At 39.3% G+C, this 19,584-nt stretch overlaps 2 protein-coding genes across 2 annotated transcripts; one reads left to right on the top strand and one right to left on the bottom strand.

The window, feature by feature from the left end:
* The first annotated feature begins 2,974 nt into the window (after positions 1-2,974).
* On the top strand, positions 2,975-9,571 carry LOC146314364 (hepatic sodium/bile acid cotransporter-like). The gene is made up of 7 exons (XM_084737007.1): positions 2,975-3,349; positions 3,451-3,537; positions 4,731-4,843; positions 6,909-7,113; positions 7,614-7,792; positions 7,953-8,152; positions 9,080-9,571. The coding sequence occupies exons 1-7, from the start codon at positions 3,056-3,058 to the stop codon at positions 9,124-9,126; spliced, it is 1,125 nt and encodes a 374-aa protein (XP_084593133.1). The 5' UTR covers positions 2,975-3,055; the 3' UTR covers positions 9,127-9,571.
* A 1,041-nt stretch (positions 9,572-10,612) lies between these two features.
* Positions 10,613-18,180, bottom strand: srsf5b (serine and arginine rich splicing factor 5b). Its single transcript, XM_084737006.1, has 8 exons — positions 18,026-18,180; positions 17,613-17,766; positions 16,132-16,202; positions 15,905-16,018; positions 14,703-14,775; positions 13,272-13,345; positions 12,344-12,451; positions 10,613-11,263 (listed from the first exon to the last, which is right to left on the bottom strand). The coding sequence occupies exons 2-8, from the start codon at positions 17,736-17,738 to the stop codon at positions 10,942-10,944; spliced, it is 888 nt and encodes a 295-aa protein (XP_084593132.1). The 5' UTR covers positions 17,739-17,766; positions 18,026-18,180; the 3' UTR covers positions 10,613-10,941.
* Between the last annotated feature and the right edge of the window lie 1,404 nt (positions 18,181-19,584).

Here is a 19,584-nt window from a genome sequence, read left to right as displayed (position 1 = left end):
AGATTGTGTATTTAAGCTACAAAAAGTTGGGAACTGGTTATGAAACAGTGTCAGTTTAATACTGATGTGTCAGATGCTTCTTGTATTTTGATTTGTCAACTATACTCGCATGTTCTCAGTTAAAGTTACAATGAGCAGCCAGTTTAGATTCATTTTATATCTGACATTATATTTTGTTTTTATTGTGGTGTCAACACTACTGCTTTTGTCCACAGGGGGTCGTATCTAGATGGGAACGAAGATTTGTACAACTCACAGGAGATTTGTGCTTGTTTGTGTTATTGTACAAACTAATTATGCTTTATATGTGCCAACACACTTAAAGTGCTGGACTTATCCTCACAGGAGTGAGATGTAATACAAGAAAATGTAATAACCATGAAATTAACAACAAAGTGCTTAAATGAAAAGTGATACTGAAGCTGCCAGTGCCGGTCATGATGGTGGTTTGTATTTGAGCACTAAGCACAAATAAAGTAAGAGTCTGAAGTGGATCAAACAAAAGCACAGGCAACCACTCTAAGCCATAGGTATCACATACAGCAGATGTGTTTGGTACAGGAGGTCAGGAAATACAGGAAAAGAGGTGAAAGGACATTGAAAATGTAAAGACAACAATGTGTTTCAGAAATTCACCCACTGACAAGCAAAAAAGTAAAGAAAGTGACCACACGACTTATCAAAAGCATCCTGGTGCTGCTGAAAAGTACAGTTTTGCAAAGTGTAGAGATTAACTAACTTTACAGGTGCAATAACGATGAGACCTGACTTGAGCATTTTGGTGATTTTGTGAGAAGATTGATGCCTGTTCTACTCTTATTTTTTTTGCTTACAGATCAGAGAAGAGGATCTGTTTCTCATTTCATATCTGAGAAATAAAAATTGGTGACAAATTAAAGGAAAAAGTGTCATTGTTTGGTGTCTGGTCACTTCGAGTCGAGGTCACTTCAGTTGCTAGAGATTCTCCAAATCTGTGAACTGTGACGAACATCCGTTCTTCCAAAATACGTTCTATAATTTGGTGTTTTGATGGTGGAGTTGCTCACGTGGCTGTTCAATTGTGTTAAAGTCTTGTGACTGTGGATGCCTTAACATATCATTCATATCATGTTCATATTCATCAAACCATTCAGAGTGCCCTCATCCCTTTATGAAAGCATAAATCTTAGTTTTTTTTAGTTTCATCTGTCACCTGTGTGCATATGATCATATGAGTTAGATTTATTCATATGCCGTTTTTCGAGTTTGACTTCGTATAGTTTTGGAGACAACAAGAAATATTATCAACTCCTTACATGATAAAATATAAATAAATTAATAAATGTGAATAAATGAATATTGTTTTGCTGTTATTCATTTTCATCATCATCACCATAAAGTGATTTTAAATCAAATTAAATATAGCGACTGCAGGTCTGAGTGCAGCAGAGAGTTTTTGCCCTCTGTTTGGTTGTATGTTCACAGGAATTAGTTACTGTTTTGTCATGCCAGTTCATTAAACAGTCATCATAGTATTTTAAAAATGGGACTTACTCTCTGATGCTGAAGGAGGTCTCATGTAGGTTCAGAGAGGTTAAACTGGTCATTTTTAAGGTGCAGTAAGGCCACAGTCAGTTTTGGTCAGACCAGAAGGACTGGAGGACTCAAAGGAAGCTTTGCCATCTTTGGAGGAGGGATTTTTTTTAGAACTCAGAGGAGGCTTTGCCCTCTGTGTCTTTGGAGGAATAAGTGTCGGAGGACTCAGAGGAGGCTTTGTCCTTTGTACAGGAGGGACTTCTTGAGGACTGAGGGGACGTTTTGCCCTCTGTGCAGGAGGGAGTGCTTGAGGACTCAAGCTTTTACAAAATTAGTTCACCTAAAGAAAAACGAAGATATTTCCAGTTTTGGTTTTGGTTTAATTTGTTCATCAGAATAACTTACTGTTTTGTCAAACCAAGTCATGAAAGATCATCATTAAATCATCATAGTATTTTAAAAATGGGACTTACTTTGCTAAGAGGCAACATCAGACTGAATATGGAAATGAAGTGTAACAATTCAGTCTGATTTCAGACTACTTAATTACAACAACTGCACGATAAACCATGAAATTATGGGGTTTTTTTTTATTTAGTTTGGGTTTGTGTGTCATCAGATGACGTTGAATTGTGTTGTGGTAAAAACTGAGCCAGGTCCAATGACCCCGTGGCCGGAGTTGACGCCCCACTGCATCAAAACAACAGCTTTATTTAAATTAATGTGTGTGCTGCTTTTAATTGGGATTCCTTTAAAGCTTTTTTACATCATTTTTTTTTATCCTTGGTGTTTATTTTACCTTATTCTGCTGACTTTTATTTATCATTTAAAAAAAAAAAACATTTCATTGACTTATTGCTGTAATTTTCTTCCTGCAATTTTTAATTTTTTTTTTTTTTAAATTTTTTTTTTTTTTGTTTGTTTGTTTCCTGTCTGTGTTTTTTTAATTTGACAATGTGAAGCTCTTTGGGTTGCATGTGTGCATGAAAGGTGCTACAGAAACAAAGTGGAGTTGAGTTGAAAAAACTGACATATTTGTCAAAGAATATGTTTTATTCTGCTTTTTCACTTAAGTTAAATCAGGTGTGAGAAGTTCTCCTGCTGTAGACCTCTCATGTGTCTGTCAAGCTGCAGAAGTCAACTGTGCACTAGATGGCATCTCTGTACAAGCAGCAGCCTTCATGTGTCATTTGTGACTGACAGTAAAGAGTGACAACATGTTAGGAGCAGATTTAGTTTCAAACAGAAGAGGAGAGAAGAGGAGAAGAAGCTCTCGTCCAAAAGGTAACACAATACATGAAATATAGCTGCAACCAAATAGTCAGTTTTACACTTTTTGTGTAATTTTACACAGCATTGCAATGTTTGGTTTTTCCCAGCTGTTATGTTTACATTTAAAGCAGCTTTTTACTTTCACAAACAGCTGTTTAACTGTTTTTCAAAGTTTTTTTTTTTTTTTTAAACTTTGCTCTGTCTTAATAATTTTGCACTGTCTGACAGCACCTTTAGGGCTCACTGCAGGACCCAGACCCTTTTTATTATGTCTCTGTCTGTCTTAATTTGTGTCCATGTTTGTGCCTGTTTGTGTTTTAAGTTGTCAACTCAATACAACGCGTGCTGTTCCAACATGGACTCCAGAGTGGATCTGCTCTCTGATCCAGATTTATGGCAAAACGAAAGCTTCTTTTTCAACACGTCGGCGGCCAACACCAGCTCTGTTTACATGGGTTTGATGCCACCAGTAATTCACAAAACCATCAAAACAATTTTGATAGTTGGCTTAACCGTGAGCATGTTTTCACTGGGATGCGCCATGGAGGTGTCCAAGATCAAGGTGATATCCATCTGTTCAGAGCACATTACCTGTGTTTATAGAAAGTCTTTAGCATCATACTAAGACTTCTGTACAAAAAAACCCTTTTCCTTCTTTTCCAGCATCACATAATGAAACCTAAGGGGGTGGCGATAGCAGCACTGGCGCAGTACGGTGTCATGCCTCTGACAGCCTTTTCCTTAGCTAAGGTTGGTATTGCTGTTAAATTCTGGTTTTCAACATAATAAATACTTCAATTTACTCTACAGGACGGATGTGAGGCCTCTTGCAAGCTAAAGCAATGCGCCTTATTATACTTATTTAAACAATATTTTTTGTAATTAAAGGTTTTATTCATTCAAATATATACACAGAGACTGCATTGCTACCTTTATTTGTAAGATATGCAAAGGACCATAGTAAAGGCAAATACTTAGGGTAAACATTTAGACCAGGTCGCACCAAGAAGGATGAATTTAATCTAAGATTAGTACTAATCAGAGATTAGTAAAACTATGTTGAAAAATAGTGAGGTCCCTTAGCACAATTTTGCTTCAGGGCCCAGGTCTGTCCTTCACTGTACAAGTTATATTTGTTCAAGCTAATTAAGCTAAATATTTACATTTTTTTCCTCAGACATATTAGCAGACTTCACAGTACATTATTTGGGAGTTAAAACTCTCCTGAGGCCCTTATTTTGTATAATGTGAAGAAACATAAATATTGGTTTAAGTCATGGTTGTTTGTTTGCAATGAGGAAAACACCGAACCATGACAAAGGTTAGTGTTGAATTCAGTCTCTGCCTCTTTACAATTGAAATTTAATAAATTCACTGGGTGCTATGTCAGATATTGCCTTTGTGCCAGTGCTGGAACAAAGTAGCTCCAACAGGAGCAGCTGTAAGGTCTTTGTGTAAAGTTGTGAATTTCAAACTGAGAAAATGTGAAAGAAAATCAAATTTGTTTGCCATGTTCATTGGTGTGGCTAAAGAGCTGTTGGTTCAACTTAATATCCTGAGTTTGTTGAACATGTTTTCTCAAGTACAGCAGAATTAATATCAAGTTTATTTGAAAAATACAAAATTATCTTTCAAATATAGCCAAATTAAAATTTTATGTCAGCCTGGACACTAACTTAAAAGAACTTTAAACCGTTTTTTTTGAACAGTGAATCATGTTTTCCTGACCAAAGAATGAGCCATTTATAAGCCACAAATGGCGTGAGTCTGCTTCCACAGAGCCCGCCATGTTTCACCGCTGTTTAAACTTTCCACAGTAACCCAGAATGGACAAACCATGTATTTTATTTAGATAACTAACTCAATCAGATCAGCACTGGTATCACTATTGGACAATAACATTGGCGACACTCTGAATGTATTATTATTATTCAATGCTGCAGGCGTTCCAGCTGTCTGAAATCACAGCTGTGGTGGTTCTGATCTGTGGCTGCTGTCCTGGTGGAAGCCTCTCCAACGTCCTGACCCTGGTTCTGCAGGGAGACATGAACCTCAGGTACACACACAGCCTGTACTCTGACTCTATTGTAAAATCGTTTTTAAACTAAGGTGATGAATGTTCAAGTTGTGACCGTCCCTCCCTTTCTGCCAGCTGTGATGCAGCTGACCTCTTGCTGCAGCAGCTGGCAGTCAGGGAGGGTCCTTAAGGGAAAGTGGTGGCACCTGTGTAGGCCTCCACGTCTACAAGCACCTGCCTTGTCTCTTTTGTTCTCTCTCTATCCTCGGCTCCGCATCTCCAGGTTCTTGGTTTGCGTTTGCATTTTGCTGCTTTCAACACTCCCACACACATGTATCTCACCCATCCATACTTTACACTCACTGCTGATGCAATCCACCTCTACACTTCAGGCTTACAACACAACTTTTGGCACTTTTCTCCTGACTTGACTCCTCTCTTTGCTGAGTCAGTTTGTGACAAGTGGAGGCTTGTCTCATTCAAACTTGTTTGGTAAAGATAAAATCCAGTCTGTGACAAATAAAAAATTGATGATTAGTATATTGGTGAACAATTTAGTTTGTGACACTTTTGAGGAGTATCATGCAAGATTTTTTGTTCTGTTGTTCAGATTACGTTATATTCTAGTTACTTTTCTGGAGTTTGTTTTTGGTGGAGGTTTAGCTCAAACCTAGTCTTCTGACTGATAATTGTGTTTGTGGGGGCACTTTATGAACTAATTCCAGCAGAACCAAAAGGCAACCAGGGAACTGAGGACCCTCCAGTAAGCAGGGAAGTGCTCCCAGACATTGTCTTCACCCATGTTCTCTACCACCCTACGAGGAGAACCATAAACTGACTGGTCTGCCATCGAGATCAACCACATCAGCCTAAGAAGGGAATACATGGTTCTTACAAATTAAGATGTGGCCCTATAGTCACCAGTTACATGCAGCTGTACTTACAGTAAATTATAAACAAATGGATTTACAAACTAGTTTAGGTCTATTGCTAACCTTAGACAAGAATCTTTCAGTCAGGAGAAGAGCAAAAACATATTTTCGAACAAGAAAAGCCTTCATTGCCGTTCTTGGCTCTTCTTTCAGTGATGAAATGCTCTTCAGTTCTGATATATCTGACTCTATCGCAGTATCTATCAGGAGCCGCCGTTATTTGTTCGAGAAGAGTTGCTTCCATGCACACTTCTCACTGCCAGTAGTCCCTTGAAGAATGCTGACTGGCTGCAGCACTTTTGGTGCGGACACAGACCGACAACTTGAAGCCTGGCAAGATGGAATGGATTCAAAGGGATTGTTGCTTGATCTTGCGAATCCAGCTGCCTCGCAAAGCAAGACTAGTGCTGCTCCCTTTAGTGAGTGGACTCAGATAGGGCTGGGGACCTTGGCCTCTGCGGTGGCCTGTTGATTTCGACATCGCACATGTTCCAGCACATACATGAGTATCTGTTCCCTGGGTTTGTAACTTCCTTTTATGTATGGTCTCTTATTTAATATGGGAGCCAATGTGGCAGTTGACTGCTGCTCCTGTCTCTTGAAAGATCCTGAAGCCAAAAAAAGACTGTTTGTTTCCATAGTTACATGTCTGCGAGCAGCACAGATTTTCCTACATTTTGATGTATAAATTATGTATGTGGAGTGAAAACTGTGGGAGTGAGACCAAGTTTAAGAGAAGTTTATTAGACGATTTTCCCACTCCTCAACACTCTCGCAATGTCATCGACTCTAGCGCTGAACATTTCACCCAATACACACCCATCCAAAAATGTCAGAAGGGCTGAAAAATGCATGAAGTTTTAACAGCGACCGTGTCAAAAGTATGAAAGATATAAAATGCTGAATTAATGTGAGAAAGCCCCAAGCCATATGAACGTTTCAAAGTTTCTAGCTCTAAGTATGAATGAGTGGGAGGAGGTTGTAGATAAGTGCTTTTTGAAGGAACTTTAAATTTACTTCCTTGTAACTAAGCTTCAAAGAGAGTTGAGTTTGTGAAAAGTTTTAATGGGATTTGAAGAATGTGGCTTCAGCTTTTCAGCATTTACACCCAATAAATTTTCATCCAGTTGCACTTGTTTACTAGCTTTAATTTATCACCTCTTTCCCCTCAGCATTGTGATGACTTGCTGCTCCACGTTGCTGGCTCTGGGTATGATGCCTCTGCTGCTCTACATCTACTGTCAGGGCTTCCCCAACCTGCCAAATTCTGTGCCCTTCGTCCATATCGTTATATCGCTGTTCCTCCTCCTCATCCCCTGCAGTGTCGGCATCCTCATCAACCACTACAGGCCTCAGTATGCCAGGACCCTCAAAAAAGTTAGTACAGTGTAGTAAGTTCAGCTTTCTCAGTGGACTGAGTCCAGGTTTTGGACAAAAAAGCAAGTTAAAGACGTTTATTTGGACTTTGTGTCACTCTTATGACATTTTATCAAGGTAAATGTAATCAGTAATATCAAGAAATGGTTTAAAACAGGTGGAACTGCTGGTTTTAGCCAATATTACTTAAAAATATATGTAAAGAGTGTATTTTGGGACTATTTTCATTTGTAATTTAATGCACATTTGGTGCTTTTATAAGTATTCATGACAGCAGGACAAATTATGAGGGAGCCACTCAAGTTCAACATTTCATCCAGTGCAAACAGCGCAGCTCACTCATGTGTTTCTAATAGCTGTAAATATCTTTGGAGCCGTGTCACAGACCACATATGAGAATAACACAAAGAAATAGAGAACAACACTTTAATAATAAAATAGAAACCTAATAAAAGGCTAAATCTACTGTCTAATTTGTTTTGTTGTCCCACTGTCCTCAGTTAAGCTTCCCTACCCTGATGACTATTGTTCTGGCAGTCGGCATCCTTTCCAGCATTGGAATCGGAGGCAGCGTCCTGACAGTGCTGTCTCCTCCCCTCATGGCCATCGCTACTCTCATGCCCCTCATTGGTTTCACCTTTGGATACATCATCTCTGCGCTCATCAAACTCAGCGAAGTGTAAGTCAGGCAGAGAGCTATTTTGTTAAATCTGAGATCTGATGGACATTGTGACAGCTGATATTAGTCATGTTAGGCAGGGGGGGAAAAAAAAGAGTTGTCATGAACTTTCCTTTACGTATCTGTGACTTTTGAATAATATGGCTGTGCACCCCTCCAGGGAGCGGCGGACCGTTGCTATGGAAACAGGCTGTCAGAACATCCAGCTGTGCTCCACCATTCTGAAGACAGCCTTTCACCCGGCGATGGTCGGCCCACTGTTTCTGTTTCCGTTCATCTACGTGGCTCTCAGCTTGATGGAGGTGGGGCTGCTCATCGTGCTGCTCAGGGGTCATCAAATGTTCACCCACATTAAGAAAGGTAAGACTGATACCTGGTTTTTATTGGGTTAATGTGGGGATGAAAGAAAATAAAGGTCTTTTTAAGACCAGACAAACAGTGGACTGTGTGTCATACAGGAGATTATAGTACTGTGCTGAAGTGAACATCTAAATAATAAGTTAAAACTTCATTCAGCAGGGCAGGGGCTTGTCCACAGGTAATCTCAAATACTACTGGATTCATCAGCTTAATATTTCCAGCGCACACTGATGACTCTATGTTCAAGGGCCACTGTGATTTGGAAAGCCTTCAGGGAATTTCTTCAAACTGGGCACAAACATCCACTTTACATCCAGACAGTCAAAGGTCAACTTATAATGTTCAGCTCCCCATCAGTTCTCTGCAAAAAAACCTCTCAAAGTGCACATGGTTGTGGTGATCCCATTATTGAAAAACCTTAAAAAACCTAAATATAATCTGTAGTGACTGCTGACTCCTCACTCCACTTAACCAGCTGGTAGGTGCTGCAAGTCATCAAAAGCTGTTAGGCTAAAGTAAGGTGATGACAAATTTTACTCAATGGTGGCGCCTGAGGTCAATAGCCAGAGGATGACCAAAGTCTGTACCAAGTGTCATGGCATGTCATCCAGTAGTTGCTGAGAAATTTCAGTATGAACCAGAGTGATGGACCAACTGACCAACCTGTTGACACTGACATTCCTCAAAGCACCTGTAAGAAACTGTGGCCAAAAAAAAAGTGCAGTTACAGGAATATTTTCAGCATCATGGCATCAACTAAACTTCACTTTTACCTTATCTTACCATGGTTACTGAAAGTTACATTAATTTAAAATTTTTAAATTATTATAATGTGGAATTAATTATTCAGATTCTGCTGTATCAACTGAAAGCTTAATTTACGAAATTGGTTTGCACTTCTAATCCACTTGTCTGTCTGATTTACAGAAAGATACCAGGCAGCAAACCCTGAAGAAATGTTGGAAGGTCCTTGAGACTGTATGATAAATGGTTATCAAACACTGTTTTTGGGGGGAAATCCTGCTTAATTTGCTTCCAGGTCATTTATGAATTGTCATTTGGCAACTTGTACATTTATTTGTTTCATTACAAAGAACTGCTGAACACAAAATCCATGATTAAGTTAAAATTGTTTTATTGTTTAAGTCTAATGTCTTCCTACACCATACAAATGTCCATCATATTTTTACACTGAAAATAAAATCCTTATGTACAAAAATGTTGCATTTTCCAAACTCTTGTCTACACGTTCATTTGAGCCACAGTAACATCAGTCACAGTACCTACACGTATTCTTGGAATTATTTTACACACTTATGTAAAACAAAAGTCTGCAATGCTGTACACAAACCCTACACACAAAAGAAAATATCAATGCTAGAATAAACTGCATCCTGTAGGCAACACCATTTTTAAGTGTTGTAATTGAAGTGTTGACTTTTGAGTATTGCATCTACCAACAAAAAAAACAAACAAAAAAAAAGAATTAGCTGCAAGAAAATGTAAGAGCCAGGAAATTAACAGTTCATTTACTGTGCAGATGTTAAATTGCTGGAACAATGTGCTTAACTGTACAGTGTTCTTGATACTGAAGCTGCCAATACCAGTTATGATGGTGGTTTGTAATTTGAGCTTCAAGCACAAATAAAATATTTTCAATAATAACAAGAGCCTGAATTCGGATCAAACAAAAGCACATGCAAGCATTCTATAAGTTATAGATATCACATACACCAGATGTGGTTGGTACAGGAGGTCAGAAAATATTTTGAGCAATACGGACAAAAATGTAAAAAGTGATTTAAAAATTTTCCCACTGACAAGCAAAAACAAGCAAAAAAGTAAAGAAAGTGGTCACACGACTTATCAAAAGATTCCTATTACTGCTGAAAAATACACATTCCCTCTTCAGAGTTCTGCAAAATGTAGAGTTTAACTAACTTTACAGGCCCAATAACAATGAGACTTGACTTGGGCATTTTGGTGATTTTGTGAGAAGAAACAACAGTGCTGGACCAGTCCTGGACCTGTAGCCTAGCTGGATGAATAAATTCGGAGCTGCGGAGTCACCGGGTATAAACATACACGTGGGTCCAAACTTAATGGGTTATGAGTGGGACTAAGATTGGGCGATATAACTATATATACTGTGCATTGGTAGAAATTTGGCATTACCGTTTGCACAGCTGGAGCTCTCTGCCATATATTTGCGGCAGCCTATGTAGCAAATCAGTGCTGGATTCTCACATCAAAAACAGACAACAATAGAAATTAGAAATTATAATTCTAATTTGGACAAACCTTCCATTTTGAAAGATTATTAGTTTTACTGGTTTTAACTAAAAACTATAACTTTAAGTATTATCTCATGAAGCAATTGTTTTTTTTGTCTAGTTGGAAATAATTTCTTAGTTGAATTTAACAAAGAATTACTGTATTGTGATATAAAATTACATATACAGCATGATAGAAGATTTTGTCCATATCACCCATCTTTAAGTGAAATGACAGCATTAGTGTAATAAATGTATTTTTTTTAAATGCCCTATTATGACAATAAAATACTTGATGTGATGTCATTGTTCCTGTCTGTGTTTTAAATGCGGAAAAACTTGAGGACAGTAATGAGAATAATCCAGGCAGGAAAAAACAAACTTCACTCGAAGAAAACTCTTGTCTCGGCTTTCAGAAGGGGTCGCGGGAGCTCCAGTGTGCCAACTCATCCAAGCTGATTCTACTGCTGAAACAAGCTGTTCCTACTGATGATTGGGTAAACTTAAACACAGCTCTTAGCGCTGGCTGTCAGTAGAGGGAGAACGAGAGCGGGAGCGGGAGCGGGAACGAGAGCGGGAACGGGAGACGGAGGCTCTCTGAGCTGGCAGCGGGGAGGGTGGAGTGGCAGACTTGCTCGTCTTGGAGGACCGCTTTGCGGGCTCCTTTGATTTGGGAGTTGGGGAGGAGGTACCGCCGGCAGGGGAGCCACTGCGGGAGCGGGAACGGTTGTGAGCCTTGGCCGGGCTGCGGGAGCGTCGGGGGGAGCGAGATGGCGAGCGACCACGAGAGCGGGACCGTGAGCGGGAGGAGCTCTCAGACCGGGAACGACTTCTCGACCTGGGAAAGAGAAGGAGAGGAAGAGAAACTTAGGATAAGACTAAACAACATCTTACATCTATATGGTGATATATAAAAATCTACGTTTTAATAGAATCTGTTTTTTTTTTTCTTTTTCTTCACTCAAATTTTTCCTTATATGATTTCTATCAGCCTATTTCATGTGCTGCTGTGACATGAATTTCCATCCCAAAATCAATTTACTGTTACTGTTATTAAGTACATTTAGTATAAAATAAATTAATTAAACGAAGAAGTAAGCAAGGAGTAAGGCTGACACCTTCTGGTTGTTACATTCTTGTCCAACCAAATTCTCATTGGTTAATTGGTCGACAATCACCAGTGTTACTTTCAGAACAAGAAAAGTACTTCTTAATGCATTATTTTCAAATGCAGAAGAGATGTATTTTATTTTTGAGTAAGACTATTTACTGAACATTTACTGACTCCTAACTAACTGACACAATGTCCAAGTACCAGCACAAATCATAACATCGGCTCCCAGCCTAAGAGGACAGAAGAGCTGAGTATTGTAATGTTCCTCTGCCAGACTGCTTTATCAGCGATGATGGATGTATACTGGTCTTCTGTCAACTGACTTCAAACTTGAAAGCAGTTTTACCATGTTTTATCTTATTTTAAGTTAGCCTGTTAAACTCGCCGTTAGCATACTGCACAGCTTGTGTGGCTATTCCCACAAGCTGATATAGCTAAATGTGAAAAAGAAATGGTCGAACTACAGGAATTCATTTGCTTGGCAATGTTGTATAACTTTGATGAGCACCTACTTAGGCTCTTTGCTTAACCACACTATCATGGTCATTGCAAGGCATCTAAAATGAGCCCATCAGTGTTCATCCACCCAGCTCAGTTCTCTGAATGGGGTGAATATTGATTTGTGTATTGGCTTAAGTTATCCTGGACACCACTATGTTCTCATTGCGAAAAAAAAAAAAGAAACATGAGGCCATCATCTGTGCACAGCCAATCATGGGTGAAAAGGTAAGCATCAGCCACAATCAGATGACGGCTCTGTTATGCATTTATGTTGTTTTTTTTCTCCCCCAGCAGATGGCTCACCTCTTCTTGGCTGCCTCAATGAGCTTGATTTTCCTGCCATTCATTTCCTTTCCAGACAGTTTCTCAAGGGCGTTTTTCAGATCACTGTAAGAGGCAAACTCAACAACCCTGTATAAACAACATGAGGCAATATTAGTCACAGTCTTAAGATACACTTTTTGTCAGAAATAAGGCGATAATTTTCCTCAAACTGCAAAAATATGAGCTTGATATGGTACACACAAAACTCACACTGTGACATTCATTAGCCAGTTAGAGTAAACGTCCCTATTAAGGCCACTTGCTTTCAACCAGCTGGCTGGGCCAGAAATCTGGCCAATTTCAAATGCCTCCACCAAACCACAGGATAGAGATACAGACAAAATTACAACACATTTTGAAAGATTAAGTATTTTGGAGTAATTTCCACTACAGCCTTGATTTTGTCTGTAAAGAGTTTTTTTTTTTTTTGGCTAAATGCCAAACAAGACACTTTCTGCATGGGTAACAACACAGCAAACAGGTTGGTCGGACCCATTTCAAAAGCCATTTACAGGCCACAGAATATGAGTGGATACAAAATGAAGACAGCTATTGAGAGCTAAAAGATCATAGATTTGAGCAGAACAAGTCTGTATTAAGTTTTTTTCTTTTTAACTATATTACCAAATAACTAAGTGGGCTTATTTGGAACACCCATGGGCTTAAAGGATCCGCTAAGTACCCATTAAACCCATGCTGGACGTGACATATTTTGACAAATTAAACAATAAAAACATTTGCAATTTACAGAAATATATTTTTGACACAAACTGGGAGATTAGACATTCATTTAACTAAAATGTTCTCATTTAAATTGAGGCAGTCTATATTTAAAATGGCTGAAAAGCAGATTTGATGGGCTCAGCAGGCACGTTTATGTTAATGCTAACAGAGAAAATGGTCTTACCCTTCGTTGACCTTGGGGCGATGTGCATCTGCAAATGTCACCTCTCCAGCTTGTCTCATGAAATCTTTCAGGTCCTACACATTTAAACATCAGTCAACTTATGGAGGAGGCTCAGGACACAAGCACAGCCTGAGACATAAAACAGGACTGATTTACCCAAAAAGAGAGATGGTTAGATTCTCTGAGAGAACTACACAAGCTACTGCAGATAAGAAGGGTGAGTCCAAGAACCTCAGACACTGTTTTATCAGCCACACCTTCAAAAAAGTTTTACAAAAAGTACAAAACCTAAAAAAACAGTATAATGTGTATAAATTTAGAGATCAACCAATTCTGACGAGTTACTATTACTGGACAGGCTGAGTATTTGCATCAGCTTTGAGATTCTTGGACCCACTACTCATTACAACTAAAGAGACATGAACACCATCTGCATGAACTGAACTGCAGTGGCGCCGCTTGGGCAGCATTTGGCACTAAGAGCCCCATTTTCCCTGGCAAGGAGGGCACAGGGCTCAGCGCCGGGACCGCCCCTGTCTCGGCACCCCGCCTCAGTAAAGAGAGTGAACAGGGTGGAAGAGAGGAAACTACTACCTGAGAGCGAAACCCTTTGGGGTGGGCCGCAGGCTCTCCGAGCCCACCATAACCTCGGGATAACAGCAGATTTTATCCATGGGCACCTGGGAGGAATTCACACTCTCTCTCTCGCTCGCGATGTGCGGGAACACCAGAGGGGGGGAGGGAGGGGGGATATCGATCGATCGAAGCCCCTCAAATTAACGAACCATCGATCAATACGCCACCACCATCACCATCGACTCTCGCTCTTTCCTCTCCTTTCTCTCTGCCAACTCTCTGTTTCCTCTCTCTCGCTCTCAGCCTCACACCAGGCGCCCCCCTGCCTTCGACAGGGGGTGTTGCGAGCGAGCGAAGGGGCCGCCAGCGCCTCTAGTGTGGAGCGAGCGCTCACAAGACCAGCAGGCGTCAACTAGGAGTAGGACAGAATGGCTGACACCACAGGCTCAACCCAGACAGAAGGACCCAGAAGGGGTTAACTCCACCATAAGCGAGCTCTTCCATATGACACAACAGTCAGGCTGGCAAATAAAGGGGTGAAGAATTGGTTAAAATTTGAAAAAAGGAACAAATTAAGTGTTGTTACTGCTCTTTGACTCATTATTTAACTGCATGAGATGCAGATTCATAAGAGCGGTGTTTTTAAAGAACAGTTTGGGCCTCATCACAGCATAATAGTTTAAATATTTAGAAATATTAGCAATGGTTTGATTCCAGTGTCTATGTTTTTAGCAGCATGGAAATTCTACAACTGTATGTGTATATTGTTGGAGGCAGACTGTTGCAGGTGAAAACATTTGTGGTGTAGCAGCTTTTAGAGACTTGCTCTGCATAAAAACATGTGGCAATACTAACCTGCCAGCTGACACGAGAGGACAAGTTCTCCACAATCAGGCGGTTCTCAGTGCGCATCGGAGGAGGGTTTCGACTGAGAACAGAGGGAAAATGTAAATAAGACTCAATCAATTGAACGATAACATTGTGGGGCTGATATACAGACCCTGGCTCACAGCCTAAGAGCTCTCATTAGCTGCCTGTCAATAGCAAGGCTAATTCATGTCAAGGATCTTTAAAATGCAGCAAGCACAGGGCTCATGTGGCATGTTAATTAAGCTGTTGAACATTTCCAGTCTGGAGATAATTTATCACTTCATTAAGAAAAAGAAAAACAGAATGAATGACACACATAGTGGCTTTTATAAACATGGACTGCGATAATCTAATTATTGACCTTTCACTAAACAGCTGAGCTGTTTACATAATGTACTTGTAGGGCTGTTCATTTACATATGTTCCTTCCTCATTTGCATGGCATCAAGTAAAACTAATTGGCCACCATAAGACAAATGAAGTAACCATTCCTGGAATACTATAATTATCCATACAAACATCAAGTGATGTTAATGTTTGTTGTTTTTTTGTTTTTTTTACCTGCCTCAGCCAGCAATCTACTTGCTTGACATCAATTTTTACTTGTTTCTGTTCAAACTATTTTATTTACTAGCAATTATCAAATTACAAGGACTAAAGCTGATTGTCATGTTTAATCTGAGGCTGCTATGTCTATAAAAAAAAAAAAAAAAACATAGTGAAAAACTTTCATTCCAGTTTTATAACATCCAAGGTCTTTTGGTGTCTTAGAGTGTCACTTTGTCAGACCAAAAATCCAGAGATATTCAGTTTAAAAATAATAATAAATTTAATTTATTATGGGCAATCCTTATAGTTGAGACCTTTAACTGATAACCATATCTTTACAGGATCACGGTAGAAACTATCTTATTTTCTTATTTATTTAATTTTGTCATGTTAGTTGTTTTGGATTTTGTTTCATTATTTATTGTTTGTAATATTTGTTACTTGTATTAATATTACTATCATTGTTTTTCCTCTCTTGGTGTGTTGACCAGTCGTCCAGGGGATGGGGTGAACTGGAAGGTGGTGGTGTTGCATAGAACGTATAATATGTAAATGGATGGAACCACAATAAAAACATTTGAATAATAACAATAAAGCAGGTGAAGTGTGGTTTCCAGTGGGTGGCGTGAAAATTTTACCTCCGACTGCTCTGGGAGCCTCGGCCATAGCGATCAGAGAAACGCCCTCCACCACCGCCGGCTCCTCTGCCACGGCCACCTCGCAGACGTACACGGGCGTGCTCAATGGTCACCCTGAAATTACAGAAAACCAGTCACCATGGAAACAGAGAGCAACTGGAGAAGGACAACTCTCACTATCTCACTTTATTCATGTATCACATTTATACCATATTAGAAACTCATACCTTTCATTGCACAGCTCTTTTCCATCGAGCTCGTAAACAGCATCTTCAGCATCTCTGGGGTCATCAAACTCCTAAAATAAACAGAACACAAAACATTTACAACAACACTTTAACACTTGCGTCTTTTAGACCACTTTTATGTGTCATACTAACACTAATGTGTGTGGAGAACAAAGAACAGCACCAAAATATTATATGGCAGCACAGTGTATCTTACATCAGCTTTAAAAATGCATGTACCAAGAAGAAAATGTCTGTTACCCGAGACCATACTGTTCATGGAGTTGTTTACCCATGATTCACAGTTTTAATTTTATACAGCTGTGAGTGGCTCATCCATTTCCTTTGTGCATCACATTGTGACACAATAGCATCCATCAAAAGGTCTGTTCATGTATCAATAGTTCTACAAACATCTGGTGTGAATAGGAGGCACTTGTGTTCAATCTGTGAGTGATTGCCATAGAAAAGAGTGAATATTTATGTAAATGAGACATTTGATTTAATAAAACATTTCTCAAGTCTTGTTTTCACTGTGGAGCGTGGAAAATAAATTGAATCTGCTACACAATGAAATGTGCAAAACGGGGAAAAGGTTTAAGTACTTTCCAAAAGAATGTAATTTGTAACTGTACTCAGCTTAAGTCTCAAATCTTTGGCAATGTTTAACACTTTTGTGAAGTTGCAGAAACTTTATCAGAAGTTCTTTACTAGGAGGAGACTCAATAGTCCTCAAAAACAATAATGCAATACAAACACAGTTAGACAAATGTATTTATCAAAGACAAAAATAACACAAGTTTTCTAAATCAGTACTTGATATCTTTAAGGCATCAACCAAAATAAAATGTAAAATGTCAGTGATAGCATTAACAACACATTGCACAACGTCAACAATTAATCAATTATGATTTAATTATTAACTTAATTGCCAATTAATTTGCTAATGGATGAAGTTAGACTAATTTTGAATAAAGAAATGTGCCTACTGGTTTCTCTAATCTTCTATAACAGTGTTTCTCAACCCTGGTACTCAAGTACCCCTGCCCTGCATGTTTTAGATGTTTCCCTGCTCCAACACACCTGATTCAAATGATCAGCTCGTTATCAAGCCTCTGCAGAAGCCTGACAACAACCACCTAACACATGCAGGGCAGGGGTACATGAGGACCAGGGTTGAGAAACACTGTTCTATAACAGCATTCAATAGAAACTCCTATAGATTTCAACCTGATCCACTGACACTACGCTGGTCACTTGGTTGCGCGGGTGTGTCAGTAAACCGGGTACGGAACAGAAAGAAGGGAGTAAATTAAAAATAAAGCACTGACACCTTCTGTGAATATACTGAGATGGGTAGAGCCTAATTAAAATAGCAGAAATAACAGACCATGTCGCTTTAAACGTCAAATATAAATAGCCGTCTATTTAAAAGGCGTGGTAGAGAATAACCCAACGTTATTTTCATGTAGGTGACTCACCACAAAGCCGAAGCCTTTCTTGAGGTCGATATCTCGGATGCGGCCGTATCCCTTGAAGAACCTCTCCACATCCTTCTCTCTGGCAGACGGGCTCAGGCGGCCGATGAAAATACGACATCCACTCATGTTGATGTTGTCGGTAACGTTAGGTTATCTGCAAACAGTAGTCAATACACTGAGGTTATTCTAAACGACGAAGCTAACACCACCTGTCAAGAATAATAAATAATGCCCTGACGGCGTCAAATTCACAAATGCTGTATTTTTGTAGCAAGCTAGCCTGTCAACTGTCGGGCCTAGCTACCAAATTTATCCGAGCCTCGTTGCGCGCTAAACTAAGCTAACGACACCTACACACGACAGATAGCGTTTACTTTAACAAAACGAGGACAAGATAATCGCTGTACACTTACTTTTAAGTGGTCCTGGTGCCGGTTTCCTTACTAGCTGTCAACAGTGACCGCAATCTCCAAAATCAAACAAAATGGAGACTCTGCTGTGCTGTTAAAGAGGAGGGAGGGGGCAGGAAAACGACCCACGGAACGTTTCGGTAGGTCATGTTGAGAGGGGAACCCCAGACCCGCGAAAGATCTCGCGAGAGTAGTTATATATTCTCCAAACCACTATCTTTCCCAAACCAAAGTTTTTTGTCTTTAAGTCCAAGTTGATCTTGACCGAGCGCTGTTAGATTATAAAACATAATGACTTTGAACAACGTTTATTATGAAGAAACAGTAGCTACAAATCTCGCGAGAGTTTAGTAAATCTTGGATTCCCAACAGCGCTTGACACCTCCGTTCGGGTGGATGCTTCTTCTTCGATGTCTAACAGCATCTCTTATACATTATACTGCCATCTTCTGGGGTTAGTTAACTGCTACAGCACAAGGGACTTCAAACTTGTACATATATGTATATATATATATATATATATATATATATATATATATATATATATATATATATATACACCATTATAATAATAAGATGAATCAGGCATACATTGTACGTGTCCTTTAGTGGAGGAGACCAAACAATATACTCTTCCAGAGCAAAACAACCCCCTCATCAGTATTTTCAGCAATAACAGCACCCAGATTTTTTTTTTTTTTGCCAGATTTTCATCACAGCTGGGCAATACCAAAACAAATGCACAATGTTAACATCAATGTCTCTCTTTTTATTTAGTCTTTAGCTGGATATAATTTATGAATGAGTTTAAAAGATATTCCCTTAAGTTTATTGGTGAGGAGTAAGTATCGCAAAGTGTCCATAAATTGATTACAATAAGAAATCCCATATGGAAATGTAGTAATAAATCTTTGAAACACAGGGTGACACTGCAGAACAGTTTCTATTGGTGCAGTTTCTAATTCTGAACACTAGGTGTCACTCAGACACAATAATACTGCACAGAGAAAAGGAATAGATCAGATACTGGACAGAGGCTGTCTGAATAGGACTCAGCAGCAAAAACAGTATAACAGCAGGGCAAAGGACATAATAATAAACCACAAGTTGAGTCTGAAATAGGTTTTCCTCATAATTGCATACACAGAAAATTGGTTTTGAGAGGTAATTTAAAAGATACTGCAGCTTTAAATGGAGCCTAAGCTCCTCAGGCAGGTCATTCTGCAGTCTAATCAAACACAGCAGCATAATTCAGGATGCAGTTAAAAAAGAATAATAAATGATGGCAACCTTTGCCCAAGAATACATATAACTTTATGCTAGTAAATGATTGACCTGAATTTGAATTGATGGAGCAGATTGCCTTTACAAAGGGTTTTAAGTGACCGCATATCTGGGAAGAATAAGGGAGACCAGTGGAAAATTGATAATACAATCAATATATTTTTTACTATTAAGGACAAGACAGTAATATTAAATTTAATGCAAGAGGTTCCCCTTGCTGGGGGCAATTGTAACGCTGGAAAAATATGACCTATTAAACCCTTGTATCTCAAATAAAA

This window comes from Lutjanus erythropterus, chromosome 15 (assembly GCF_056507025.1).
Source record: "Lutjanus erythropterus isolate fLutEry1 chromosome 15, fLutEry1.hap2, whole genome shotgun sequence".
NCBI classification, from domain to species: Eukaryota; Metazoa; Chordata; class Actinopteri; order Lutjaniformes; family Lutjanidae; genus Lutjanus; species Lutjanus erythropterus.
The sequence above is the reverse complement of the archived record's forward strand: the minus strand, read 5'-3'. Positions and strand labels throughout refer to the sequence as shown.